The sequence below is a fragment of the Sapajus apella genome, unplaced genomic scaffold (assembly GCF_009761245.1).
Source record: "Sapajus apella isolate SASKATOON/1434 unplaced genomic scaffold, GSC_monkey_1.0 scaffold62, whole genome shotgun sequence".
NCBI lineage: Eukaryota > Metazoa > Chordata > Mammalia > Primates > Cebidae > Sapajus > Sapajus apella.
The window spans coordinates 131381-146436 of NW_022437002.1; the positions used below are offsets into that span (position 1 = coordinate 131381).

The following is a 15056-nucleotide window of genomic DNA, read 5'->3' on the forward strand; positions in this document are numbered from 1 at the left end:
GAAGAAGGGAGGGGGGGGGAGGGGGGGGAGGAGGAGGAGGGGGAGGAGGAGGAGAAAGGAGGAGGAGGAGGAGGAGGAGGAGGGGAGGAAGAGGAAGAAGAAGAGGAAGAAGAAGAAGAAAGGAAGAAGAAGAAAGAAAGGAGGAAGAGGAGGAGGAGGAAACAAGTAAAGAAGAGACTTGGTAAAAAGGAGGTAAAAGTAGCTCAGACGAAGGTCTTAAAAAATAGAGACCAGTTGTTTCCATTGGACCAAGGAGAAGTAGTTTTCAAACACTTCTGAAAACAGTTAAAACTGAAAATAAAAATCTAATTAATTTACATCAAAACTTTTTTTTATCACCAAAGTTTACACATTAAGAGTACCTCAGATAGGTTTTTGAGGTCTCATACTAATCCCTTTACTATCCATTTTATAAGAAATAAGATTTAAAAGCTGGGAAACATGAGGAGAAAGGAGGCAGATGAGAAGCCAGGTATAAGGACACTAATCCCAGTCTGCAGCAAAGACAAATTGTCTGCATTGGATTTAGAAGGATAGGCAATTAATTCCATAGTGCCTTTTGAGTTTTTTGTCTTCTTTCCTAATAGTCTTGTTGTAATCCTAACTCTGTTAGAGGAAGAACTTGGAAGGTAAAGATGTTTAAGCTTTAGTACCATGCTTTTTATCCTGAAAGAGAAGTAAGAATGAACTTCTTGAGGAAGAGAAATGCTCTCATCAAGTAGTAAACAGGGTGTAAGTGTGACAAAGACACAGCAGAAAAGCAGCACACACCTCATATACTGCTATGACAATTCACATAGGTCAGCAAAATTCCAACCCATGAGTCTTCTGCTCATTTATAGGACAAAATGCCACTGAAAATAGACTAGAACAAAATCAAGGGGTTTTCTGGACCCCAACATGCAAAGGGAAAGTTTCAATTCTATTAAGCAGTTCGAATTCAAAGTCTATACTACTTATAAACCACACTTCTAAACTGTGGTTTGCCTAACACAAAAAGCATGCACTAATCCAAGAATCACCCCTTTCTATTTTAGAAGACAGAGCTCCTGTATTATCCAATTTGTTTGGAGACACAGGTAGATTAAAAGCAAGAAACAATAATAATAATTTAAAAACACACACACAACCATGCCTATTTACCTTGAATGGGATAAGAATAATGTGCTGGGCTTGGCTGGCTTGTGGTTAACCCTGTAGTGCAGGTAAGAACACTGTGTTGACTTGGAGATGGAGTCTGAATTAAACCACTTTCAGGTTTCATACCTGGCCACAATGCACCTGAATCAGATAAATTGGACCAATTACAAACAATACACTGGGACTGAGGAGCATGGTTATGCTTTCAAATATCAGCCAGTAGGTTTAAAATCTAAATCTTAAAACAAAAATAAATTTGCTTGTAAGAGAAAATTATTGAATCTCCCACTTGTAATATACCACAAGCAAATAACACTTTTAAAGAATTAGGGGATGAGGCCAAAGAAACAAAAATGTTGCCACAAATCCCAATATGTATATAAATTCATTATAATGATTGGGGGAAACTGATCAGGATTCGGAAAAAGAGTTATTGACACCAAACTGGAGTATCTGTTATAAAGAGTGCCTGATGTTCATGTACAGTGATAAATAATTTATCCAAACTGTCAAGGTAGGAGACATTCTATGTAAGTTTAAAATTCACTTACCCATTAAACAAGGACCAAATTTTTCTAAAATATATTAAATACTCTCTGCCTTCTTAAGCTGATTATTTTGTTACTTTTGTTTCTTCTGATTAGGAAAGACATACCTGCTTATTTTTGTAAATTAAAAACATCACCACTATTAACAGTTTGCAGAAGAGTCGCCCAGATGATTTCTTCATCTTTTTTTTTTAAGGTTAGGATTTTGCTCTGTTGCCCAGGATGGTCTTGAACTACTGGCCTCAAGCAAACCTCCCACCTCAGCTTCCCAAAGTGTTGGGATTACAGACGTGAGCCACTGCTAGCCAGGGGGGACTGTGTTATACATAGTATTCATAATGTTCTTTTCCACATAATACCTCTAAGATTCATCTTTCCAAGTCAGAACATATAAATCTATCTCATACTGACAAACAACATAGCTGTTCTTTTTTTTTTTTTTTTTTTTTTGAGACAGAGTATTGCTCTGTTGTCCAGGCTGGAGTATAGTGGCACGATCTCGGCTCACTGCAACCTGTGCCTTCTGGGTTCATGTGATTCTCCTGCCTCAGCCTTCCCAGTAGCTGGGATTACAGGCGCCCACCACCATGCCTGGCTAATTTTTGTATTTTTAGTAGAGACAGGGTTTCACATGTTGATCAAGCTGGTCTCGAACTCCCAACCTCGTGATCCGCCTGCCTCAGCCTCCCAAAGTGCTGGGATTACAGGTGCCAGCCACTGTGCCCAGCCCATTTTTATTTTCTTTTTAATGACTGGTTGTTCACTGTGTTCTGAACAGCTATGGTTGCTGGGCTAGTATAGTTGAAGCTGATAATAAGGTCTAAGAAGGTTCATCAACCAAACATATTCTATGTATGAAATCAATACTAAGGTTAGCCATGACTTCAAACTCAATGTTAACTCATCTCATTTATTTGCTCCTACTCTGATAAACCAGGAGTGATTGAATTTATAGCCAATCAACACATATATGTAATTAAAAATATAATACTTTGAGAATGAGAACCTCTGCTTCACCAGGGCACTGAGATACTTCAGTGCAACTCAGATTTGTCCAATTTGTTGATAAGCATGTTTAAGAATAGTAAAGAGAAATACGAAAGTCTTAAAAAGGTTGATAGTGGGATATGATAATCACTTTGCCCCACACTCTAATTTTTTTGAGACAGGGTCTTGCTCTGTTGCCCAGGCTGGAGGGCAGTGGTATAATCGCAGCTCACTGCAGCCTCAACCTCCTGGGATCAAGGGACCTCCTGCCTTAAACCCCCGAATAGTTGGGACCACAGGCACACTATGCCTGGCTACTTTTTGTATTTTTGCAGAGACGGGGTTTTGTCATATTGCCTAGGCTGATTTCAAACTTCTGGCCTTAAACGATCCTCCTGCCTTGGCCTCCCAAAGTGCTGGGATTAAATGCGTGAGTAACTGTGCCCTGCCTTGCCCCAAACTCTGTTGCATAAAAAAAGAAAATGTAATATTCTTTTCTCATCTATTAATCACATGAAATAACTTATTTTAAGAGACTAAGGAATACTGACATCTCTAGCATGAATTAGGAGCGTTTGCCCCATCATAATTCATGATCATTTAAATATGTCTTGTCCAGATTAGCCATAGCTAAGGTTCTTGCTATGTTTGATTTTCAACAATAAAAATATTCAAGAATGTTATTTTTTAAATATTTACAATGTAAAATGTGAATATCAGTGCTATGATTCCTGCTGGCTGTGTATCACAATTTTTGGTAAATTAATTGCCATTCAACGTCACAATAACTTTCCAATTTATTGCAATTACCATGATTTCTTTTTCCAAATAGGTTCTGGCCCTAAGGTGTTAGATTTATAAACATGTTTATTTTCACACTATGTGAAAATAATACATTATTAGTAATAGTATCAACTGAGAATGTTTTGACAGTCTCCCTGTAAGAAGATAAAAAATTAGAACACTCCTAGTTTTGAGTATCTTTGGCCAGAAACACAAAATAGATGTTTAATATATAATTATTTTATAAGGAATAAAAGATAATACAGACAGTGCCTCCAGCATCACTGTAGACCTGGCTCTTTAGACATGCAAATTATCTTCCTCTAAAAGCACCCCTCCCACAATTCCAGATAATAGGCAGCATGACCCAATGGTTTGACTCCGAGGCACTATTGTTCATAACGAAACCCAAACCCTAATTACCTACCAGTCCACTGCTCTATGTCAACAACTACAAAGTTTCTCAAGTATTTTTAAGCACAAAGAGCCTGCTGTAGAGAAACTGTCAGGCTAACAATGGGAAAGTAAGTCTGTCTCTGAGTGCTTTCCTGCTGCCCCCACAGTGGGGTCTTAGCACAAACTTTGCCCAAGTTTCTCAGCACAAGTACTTCACTATTAATTAGTCACTAACCAAACTAATCTCATCAGTTCAATTTATAGTAACTCATATAGTGATCTTTAGAAATCAGTCTAATGAGGAATTGAAGCACATATCTCTGCTAGAAAAAGCACATGAAAGGACATGTTGATTCAGTAGCTCATTTGAATAAGCTATTATAAATAGTAATTTAGTCTAAGTACTTTTCCTGATTATAAACAAAGTATATGTAAATATTTTTTTTAAACATCTGTAACAGGAAAGACAACCACTTTTTACTTCCAATTATCCTTTATGCACTTTTTTTTTTCTTTTTAGAGGCACGGTCTCACTATATTGTCCAAACCTGAGTGCAGTGGCTATTCACAGGCATGATCTCACTACTGATCAGCACTAGAGTTTTAACCTGCTCTTTTTCTGATCTGGCCCAGTTCGCCCTTCCTTAGGCAACCTGGTGGTCCCCCACTCCCAGGAGGTCACCATATTGATGCTGAACTTAGCGCAGATACCCAATCAGCATAGCGCACTATAGCCTAGAACGCTGGGCTCAAGTGATCTTCCTACCTCAGCCTCCCAAGCAGCTAGAACTACAGGCATGTACTAGTGCACCTGGCTATATACATATTTTTAAAAATACTAAATTAGTATTACATTATGTTTTTGCTGTTACGTACTGCTTTTTTCAATTAATAATATACTGTTTTCTCAAGACCCTAAATATTTTTTAAGAACATGATTTATAATGGCTACACAACAGCCATATACAATTTAACTCATATCTTAATATTCAATTTTTAGGTTGCTTTCTATTTTTTCATATTATAAATAACGCTTCAATGAATATGTTAGTCATCACATTTTTGTGGGTATCTCTAATTAGTTCCATAGGATAAATTCCCAGAAGTGAAATTACTGAGGGAAATGAAATGAACAACCTTAATGCATATTGCCCACTCCTCCAACTCACATTAAAGTTCTTTTAAAAGTAATCAGAACAGTGACATCTAAAGGCATATTTTATGAACCCCACTAACAATAAACAAGTACCCTTTTCCTTACACATACTCCTTTGGATTCCTAGCAGTTAAACTTCTAATCCCCATTCTGCCATCCCACCACATTTGTATACAGCTCTGGAAAGAATATGATCAGTATTTCTTAACTTTAAAAGATTACTCATCATATAGCCTTCTTAGATTTATTCTAGTCTGTTCTCCTTTCTTTAAGAGGAGGAAGCTTTTAAATTTCAAACTCAACTATGAGACCATCTTTTTGATCTAGACCTAAAGTTAGGAGCACTTCTAGAATGAAACAAACCTGGGTTCAATTATAATCCCAGGTATTTACTAATTGTATGAACTTTGGGCACATGATTTAAGCCTCAGTTTCTCCCCTATAAAAAGGGATAAAGTTAGTACTTACCTCCTAGGGCTGTTCTGAGGATTAAATAAGCCAATACTATAACATGTGAAGTACTCAGTATATAGCTTGCTATAGTAAATAATAAAAATAATAGTATAATGAATTTTTCTAAAGCTCCCTTTGCATTTGAAATAAAACAAACTAGCTAATCTGAAAATGGGCAGCATTAAGACGACACAATGTATCAAAACCTTGATTTTTGAAAGAAAGAAATCAAGTGTTTTCTCCTACTTAATTGAATAGTTAGGAAAAAAAGTCACATGATAAAACACAAGAAAACATCTTTTCAAATAGTCACTTTTAAAAGTTTTATAAACCTCTCTTATAATTTCCTTGGTAAATTATTAAAATATGCCATATCTATCATTCACATTACCCCAACCAAAATCTCTCTGCAGTAAGTCTCATACATTACTTAAAGTCAAATTTAAGCTAATGATTATCTCTCTCTGAATTACTGATAGAAGAAATTGTGAAATACAAGTCTTCCTTGCCCTCAAATATTAAACAAAATCAGACTATTAAAGAAGCCTGTTACAATATTACCAACATACAATATAAATAGGTATCCTTCAAGATTTTAACAGAGATCTATTTACTTTACAGAATTATTTTTCTTTTTTAATGTATTTTTAAAAAGATTTTTTTTTTTTTTTTTTTTTGAGACAGTTTTGCTCTGTCGCCCAGGCTGGAGTGCAGTGGCGCCATCTTGGCTCACTGCAACCTCTGACTCCAGGTTCAAGTGATTCTCATGCCTTAGCCTCCTGAGTAGCTGGGATTACAGGTGCCTGCCACCATGCCTGGCTAACTTTTTTGTATTTTTAGCAGAGACAGGAGTTTCACCATGTTGGCCAGGCTGGTCTCGAACTCCTGGTATCAAGTGATCTGCCCAAAGTGGGCCCGATGTGGTGGCTCATGCCTGGAATCCCAGCATTTTGGCAGGCCAAGGTGGGCAGATCACTTGAGGTAAGGAGTTTGAGACCAGCCTGGCCAACATGGTGAAATACAAAAATTAGCTAGGCTTGGTGGTGCACAGAGCAAGACTCTGTCTCAAAAAAAAAAAAACAAAAAACAAAGAATTTAAGGGAGATATAGTTATCATTAAAAAAAATTATACCTAGGATTCATACGCATATAGAATTGTTAGGTATTCCATAAATCATGCTCAGAGATATAATAAGAGTTGTATTTAATATTGAACAGCAAGAATGATCAACTGTTGTAAAGGACTTGCTAATAATTCAAATCAAAACTATGTAAAAATATTATAATTGATAGCCTATTATTAGTCAACTGTTGAAAAATCAGCTTTAAATAACCAATAAGAAATAAACACAAACATATTCACAGAGGGTTCTCCTTTCAAAAGGTCCACTCAGTGTTGGCTGGTTAATCATATCATAAATATAAGATCTCAACACCCTGGCAGGTACTAAAAGGCATGGAAACATGGATGTACAAAGGGGGAAACAAGAGAATTTGTTTCCCATCTTACATGAAGTTATCAACCCCACTATTATTAAACATAACTTCCAATTTTTGTTTCTAGCAGTTACCAGGAGCCAAAGAATTCTAACAAGCCTAAAAGTAAGAAAGCTGCCAATATTAAATAAGAGTAGCCAAACGGGTCAGGAGAAACAGGAATATAGGAACTAGACGCAGGTACACCAATACATCCAGAATCTATGTGGTGATCTGTCTGGAAAATTTTTCAAATTCCTAGCTTGTTTCAATAAAGTCTACAGAAATATAATTTTGTTACATATTACATATTTTTAAATAATATAGTATTCTCTTAATTTTCTGATACCCATGTCAGGAGAGCAGGGAAGGGGCAATGAAGCACACTGCATTTATATGCACATAGAAAAATAAACACAGATATTAAGTGACCAAAGAACCTTAAAGTAACTTCTGATAAATAATTTTAATTTACAGTTCATGTCCAGGACACCTAGAACCAATGAAAATAACTCCCTAGGCACATGATAAGGTTATAAGAAAACTGAGGATTTTTGGCATTCTAAAATGACTTTTTGGTTCAGCAGAACAATATCTGATCAATTTTGGGTGGGGTCAGGGGAGAAAGGAGAGGGAGAAAGTGGCAAAAAATAAAAACAAAACCCACAGAGCAAACTATGATGCATATTTAGACTACCTGGTTTTAGCAAGAAATTGGCCACCTCAAAATATATTTATTATGATTTCCTAATAATAGTACCATATTATATTGTATATAAGCCAAATCAATAGCAATTCCTCAAAGAGTTTACCAAACACTTAGATTCCAAGCTTCAGGGTCAAGACTTAGTACATACAAAATAGCTAAATGAGTACTGAAAAACTATGATTTTAAAATTACATGTATCAAACATACTGTTGCAAAGTTGCATACCCAACCACATATGTAACTAAGTGCTCCATAAAGAATGATGCATCTTTCAACTTTCTGATCAGTCAAGCAAGCATGGCTGATCAAAGTTTCTGGGGAATAAAATCAACATTCTTAAAAAGCATATACAATAGGGTGCCTTACCAAAAGGAGGTAGTCCATACGTTTGGGTTGCCTGAGGGTAGACAGCATAAGATTGAGATTGCTGTAGTGTCTGGTATTGAGTCTGCCCAGGGTAAGCAGTTTCCGATACAGGAACTGAGAGAATATGTGCATAAGGTCTAGAAAATTTCAAGAAAACAAAAACTTTCATGTGATTTACTTTAGTAATGGAAAATAGGTAAAACAGCTACCACCACTAACATCAAAGAATCTGCAACAAGGAGACTAACCTTCCACATAAAAGCACTCTTTTTAAAAAATTTTTATTTTTGAGACAGAGTCTTGCTCTGTCGCCCAGGCCGAAGTGCAGTGGCACGGTCCTGGCTCATTGCAGCCTCGCCTCCCCGGTTCAAGCAATTCTGTCTCAGTCTCCCAAGTAGCTGGGATTACAGGAACCCACCACCACACTCAGCTAATTTTTGTATTTTTAGTAGAGACAGAGTTTTACCATGTAAAACTCGAGGCTGGTCTCGAACTCCTGACCTCAAGTGATCCGCTGGCCTCGGCCTCTAAAAGTGCTGGGATTACAGGTGTGAATCTCTGCGCACAGCCTAAAATAGCTTTTATGGTCAGAAAGTAGAACCCTTTCCTCCTGGTTTCCAGGTTCTACTATCATCAACCCAAGGAACAATTTTATGAAAAATTTAAATTTCAAACATCCTTCCAAGTTCCAAACATTTCTAGTGTGCTACATGCATGGCCCTATGTGAGACACAAGGATGTTACTTGTTCATGCCCTTGTGCCTACATCTAGAATAAAATCCTAATATAATAGAAAATTGGATAGAACAAGATTGGCAAGTGGCTCTCATTCTCCACCCCACCCCTTGAACCAAACTAAAGTTCTGAGAGGGAAAGTGAGACTGGAAAAGAGGGTGAGGCTGGTGGAGAAAAGACAAGCAAACACATCAAAAAACGGGAAGTAGAGATAGGTCCCAATATCCTCAAATCAAGCCTACAAAACAGAATCCAGGTAAGTAACAAAATCTGGGAAGTTCCAGACAGGATTCAATCTCCTCACTGATATTTAAGTCAGGGCATACTGCCACTAGTTGGTTCCACCATATCTGGGATAACTAGAGATAAGGATTCAGCAGTGAAACTCCTGGGACTTTATTTACACTGGCTAGTGGATATGGTCATTTCATCCATGATATTGCACTGAATTTTTAGATGCCAATTATTTCATTTGGTAAGTTACACTGTATGTGTAATGTAAAAAAGAAAATGCTATTTGTACCATATAAGTCATAATAAAGTATGGTAGGGAGAGCGGGGGGTGTTTTTTAAAAAAACTTTTTAAAAAAGTTTTTTTCACCTTTGGGGTAACAGAAAAAGAAGAAAGGCCATAAAAAAGTGATATACAAGCTGAGCAGATAAGAGGTACTGAACTGGGAGAGAAAGCGTGTTCTAGGACAAGAAAAAAGCCCTGCCAGGGTACAGAGGAAGGAAAGCAAGGGCTTAAGCCTGCAAAGAGCACAGACTGCTGAAGGAAGTATATTAAGAGAAGTCAAATAGTGAGAGAAAGAGCAAAGACCTTGAGTGCCAAGCTAAAAGGCAAATCTGAAACTGAGGGCCACTGAAATTACTGAGCAAAGAGTGACAAGATTAGAGCTGTTCTTTAACAAAGATTAATTTGACATTGCTTTGTAAAATGGTTTAGAAAGGGAGGAGAAACTGGAAATGGAGGTCCAGTTAAAAAAAAGTTTAGATAAGTAACAAAAAAGGTCTGAATTAAGATAGAAGGTATAGCTAATAAGGTATTCTGAATGTAGCAGGTATGCAAATACTTTCTGAATGAATAAATGAATTTGGAATCTGCAACATATTCACATTTCAGTAGATTCTAAACAACTAATTTAAAAATGTCTATTCTTCTTAGCCAGATCTGAGTCCAGGAAATAGCTCAGGTTAGAGTTGTTACTCAAGTCACATGGGAATGATTTAAATCTTAGTGACCTTAAATGGATTAATCTCCAGATATGGTAAAGACCATAGTGTCCTTTTTATTCAGTGTCTTTGTAGCCCAAAGCTCAAATATTTTCACATTTAGTATCTAATTTCTTCATAATAATCTCAGAATAGATTCAGTAATTTGACAGAAGAATGCCACATGGAAATGATTAGCCCAAAGACACCATTAGTGTTAATACCAGATTAAAATGTGAAGAACTCATTGGGTTGACTTTTTTTTTTTTTGGCCTCCCAAAGTGCTAGGATTACAGGTATGAGTCACTGCACCCGGCCGGGTTGACTTTTTAATTAGTTTATTTTTTAACTAATGCAAAATTCAAAAGGTACAAATGGATATAATCAGGAAAAAGAAAGATAGCTTCCTTTTCATAACAACACCATAAAGTATCTCTTGCTTCTGTTACCAATTTCTTTATGCATCCAGCAGCTGTAAGCACATAAGAACATAGCCTGGCTTAATAAATGCACTTGTAGGTGTCTTTGTATGCATAGGTCCACTCTTTATTACGCACAGTAGGTAGCTTGGTATACACACTGTTCTGCACCTACCCATCTTGAAGATGAATAACCTGGCTAATATTAATGCTGATCTTAACCCATGAAGGCCCAAAACATTACCTCTTAGTGACTTTAACCCACCAAATCTGTCTAACTTCAAACCAGTTCTACTCTGAGGACATTCCTCAATCAAGAAACTGAACATAGGCTGGACGCCGTGGCTCATGCCTGTAATCCTAGCATTGTGGGAGGCCGAGGTGGGTGGATCATATGAGGTCAGGAGTTCGAGAACAGCCTTGCTAACATGGTGAAACCCTGTCTCTATTAAAAAATACAAAAATTAGCCAGGTGTGGTGGTGTGCCTGTAGTCCCAGCTATTCGGGAGGCTGAGGCAGGAAAATCGCTTGAACCTGGGATGTGGAGGTTGCAGTGAGCCAAGATCATGCCACTGCACTCCAGCCTGAGTGATAGAGTGAGACTCTGTCTCAAAAAACCAAAAAACAATAAAAAGATTGGACTGAGAAATCCCAGTCTTGTTTTTATTAATCTGTATGTCAAGGTAGAAGACAGAGAGAATGATTAAAGGTCAATCAATGATCTGCTTGATCACTAACACTATTTTGCATGTTCAGTGTCTACTAATTTTAGAGTAAGCTTTTATGTAAAACGATCTATTGTAGGCCACCATCTACTTTCTAAAAGGATACTACACAGACTATATTTAGAGGGAATAAAAAATTGGAATAATGACAGAATAAGCAAGGTAAAAATAATTTAGATATCTATTATTTTAGAAGTAAAAATAATATTAAATTTTGCAATGAATCTAGAGGAAAAAAAGCATACGCATTTTGGAAATAATTATGCAACTTACTTTGCAGAATACATTTGTGAGGTATAATCATTGGATGAGCGAGGGATGTAATCGGTGCATGTCATAACTGAAAGAAAGATAATATCACCAGGTTAGAAAGTTAGAACATTTTGAAAATGGAATGGGAAAACTGTATATCTCACTGTATAGTCTTTCAAACTAATTAACAGAATACAGCTTGGACACCAGATAGAAAGACTACATGGTAGAAAATATTTTCACTTTTGTGTTTATATACCTGTTTATATACTTTCAGAGGCAGTAAAAAAAGAAGGGTGGGGTATAGAAAAGAGCCGAAGGTGGTAGGGATCTCTACCTTTACCCATTACTGATCTAAAATAATAGATGAGGCAACCTCCTAAGCTCTCAGCTATGCTCATAGGCAAACTTAAAAAGCAAGCTCTGTATCTAGGAAGCCACATTACGCTATTTCAGCTTATTTGTTCTTTGAGTGCCTACTATATTGAGTAAAAGCCTTAAGAATGACTTGCAGGAAGACAGATTTGGGAGAAGCACCCAATCTTATTTTAAAACCACTGCTACTGCTATGTATAATCAACAGCAGGATAGATGAAAGTATGCCTCTATACTACCATTTTTTTCTGTTTCGTAGTGAAGGCTTTAAGTTTGGCAAACCAGAGACAGACATGAGGAGCTGATGTGATGCTCTGATGAACTCTCCAAGACGTTTCAAGCGATTGTCCTCTTGACTCCCATGACTTCATCTGGAATAGCTGCTGTGAAGGCTTGACCTTCATGATTACTACTTTTGGTATAAACGCTGTAAATATCTGACTGAAGGTGAACCAATTAACTTTATGTCTAGTTAGGCTCCCTGGAAGACTGTGTGACCCAAAAAGAGAACCCTGATCAAAAGCAGATGAGGGGCCAACTCGAATGCTCAAGAGTAAGACAAATCAATACCTGGGAGTTTATTATAGGAGAGCTTATCCAATGCTATTGTTTGAGGTCTTTAAAAATAATTATTGGAGATCACATTCATCTCTAATCATTTTGACAAAAATGAAGATGTCAATTAGATCTAAAGTTTTTACAATCCATTGCAAAGAATGTAAGGTAAGTATATTTGAATTCTACATGATGGTTTTTTCTCAGTAGTCACATGCATTAAAAAACCCAAATCTTCTTTCCCCAATTTAATTAAATTCTGGAAGGGATCAACAACATCCTAGGATACTCAGACCAATTTTCACTTCTCTAGAGAATGAATAAGCCTTGATCTTGGCAGGACTTGGGAACCACAAAAGGATTATAAAGAGTGAAGATATAATATCCTATTATACTATAGAAGAATCAAGTAAGCAATATGCTGGCTTGGACTAGAATAGCAACAGTGGGGATGAGGCAAAGACTTTGAAATATATTCTGAAGGTAAAACTAACAGGACATTCTAATGGATTTGATGCAGAGAATGAGAAAAATGGGGAATATAAGATGATTCCTACTAGGTTTTTGGTATGAGCAACTAGAGGGACAGTGATACCACTTCCTAAGATGGGCAAGTTGGGGAGAAGAGTGTATGTCATGGGGGCTAAAGGAATCCAAAGTTATTTTTCGAACATCTAAGTATGATTTTCCTTCCAGTAGAGATGTCAAACAGGCAGTCTGATACACAAATGAAATCAGGGGAGAAGTCAGACTAGAAATATCAATATGGAATTCACTAAACATGTACAAGATATTTAAAGTAATATAATGGATGGGAGAATCCAGAAAGAGAAAAGATGGTAGTCTAGAATTAAGCCCTGAAGCCCATCAAGGAAGGGCCATCAAAGGAGAAAGGGGGCAGGAAAAGTGGTAAGAGGGAGAATGTGAGGAGAAATGTATTCTAGAATTGGCAATGTGAAAATAACGAATGGCTCTGAGGAGAGCAGTTTCATCGGAAGAGTGGGGATAGAATCTAAATTTGAGAGGCTGGACAAGTGAATGGGGGGTGAAAAAGCAAGTGAGAATAACTCTTTCAGAGGTTCTGATATGTCAAATGGCAAAGAGAAGGTCCATAACTAGTGAGTGATGTGAACCCAAAGGTGGGGGTGGAGCAGTGTTGATGTTTTAAAATGGTAAGACGTTTCTTTATTGACAGGAAAGATAAAAAGAGAAGACCATTGGCCAGGTGCGGTGGCTCACGCCTGTATAATCCCAGTACTTTGGAAGACCAAGGCTCGTGGGTCATGAGGTCAAGAGCTTGAGACCAGCCTGGCCAATGTGGTAAAACCCTGTCTCTACTAAAAATACAAAAATTAATTGGGCATGGTGATGGGCGCCTGTAATGCCAGCTACTTGGGAGGCTGGGGCAGGAGAATTGTTTGAACCCGGGAGGCAGAGGTTGTGCTGAGCTGAGATAATGCCATTGCACTCCAGCCTGGGCAACAGGACAAGACTCTATCTCAAAAAAAAAAAAAAAAAAAAAAAAGAGAAGACTATGATGACACAAGAGTGGTGTCAGGAAAACGACAGTACCAAAGTCCTTGGGGAAGGTAAAAATGGATATTATATGGAGCACAAATAAAACGCCCTGAATCTGACAGAAGCAAGTATACTACTTACATTTGACAACAAGAAAATGCTGGGAGTGGTGGCTCATGCCTATAATCCCAGCACTTTGGGAGGCTGAGGCTAGCAGATCACTTGAGGTCAAGAGTTCAAGACCAGCCTGGCCAACATAGTGAAACCTCATTTCTACTAAAAGTAGAATTGTATATGTTATATGTTTACGGTGGTGGGCACTTGTAATCCCAGCTGCTCGGGAGGCTGAGGCAGGAGAATGTCTTGAACTCGGGAGGCGGAGGTTGCAGTGGGCTGAGATCTTGCCATTCCACTCTACTCTGGGTGACAAGAGCAAAATTCCATCTCAAAAACAAAAAAAACCCCACAAAATACAAAAAGTAGCTGGGCGTGGTGGAATGCACCTGTAATCCCAGCTACTCGGGAGGCTGAGGCAGGAGAATCGCTTGATCCTGGGAGGCAGAGGTTGTAACAAGTCAAGATTACACCACTGCACTCCAGCCTGGGCGACAAAGCAAGACTCCATCTCAAAAAACATAAAAAGGCCGGGTATGGTGGCTCACGCCTGTAATCTCAGCACTTTGGGAGGCCAAGGCAGGCAGATCACAAGGTCTGGAGTTCAAGACTAGGCTGGCCAACATGGTGAAATCCCATCTCTACTAAAAATACAAAAATTAGCTGGGCATGGTGGCATGTGCCTGTAACCCCAGCTACTTAGGAGGCTGAGGCAGGAGAGGTGCTTGAACCAGGACCCTGGAGGCAGAAGCTGCAGTGAGCTGAGATCACGCCACTGTCTCCAGCCTGGGCTACAGAGCAAGATTCCATTTCAAAAAAAAAACAAGGCCAGGTGCAGTGGCTCACACCTGTAATCCTAGCACTTTGGGAGGCTGAGGCGGGCGGATCACGAGGTCAAGAGATCAAGACCATCCTGGCCAACATGGTGAAACCCTGTCTATTAAAAGTACAAAAAATTAGCTGGGTGTGGTGGTGTGTGCCTCTTGTTCCAGCTACTCGGCAGGCTAAGGCAGGAGAATTGCTTGAAACAGGAAAATAGAAGTTGCAATGAGCTGGGATCGTGCCACTGCACTCCAGCCTGAAGACAGAGCAAGACTCTGTCTCAAAAAAAAAAAAAAAAGTTTTTTTTTTAAAAAA

At 38.1% G+C, this 15056-nt stretch overlaps 1 protein-coding gene across 8 annotated transcripts in view; it reads right to left on the reverse strand.

Moving 5' to 3' along the window:
* Positions 1 to 15056, reverse strand: part of EYA3 (EYA transcriptional coactivator and phosphatase 3) — a 111908-nt gene that overhangs the window by 50856 nt on the left and 45996 nt on the right. For 6 of the 8 annotated variants that reach the window (XM_032246568.1, XM_032246569.1, XM_032246574.1 and 3 more), the window contains 3 exons: positions 11379 to 11445; positions 8015 to 8151; positions 1144 to 1281 (listed from right to left, as the gene is read on the reverse strand). In XM_032246568.1, the coding sequence (XP_032102459.1) occupies positions 1144 to 1281; positions 8015 to 8151; positions 11379 to 11445 (342 nt within the window). The remainder of the gene's footprint in view (positions 1 to 1143; positions 1282 to 8014; positions 8152 to 11378; positions 11446 to 15056) is intronic. The other 2 variants (XM_032246575.1, XM_032246576.1) reach the window with 1 other exon arrangement.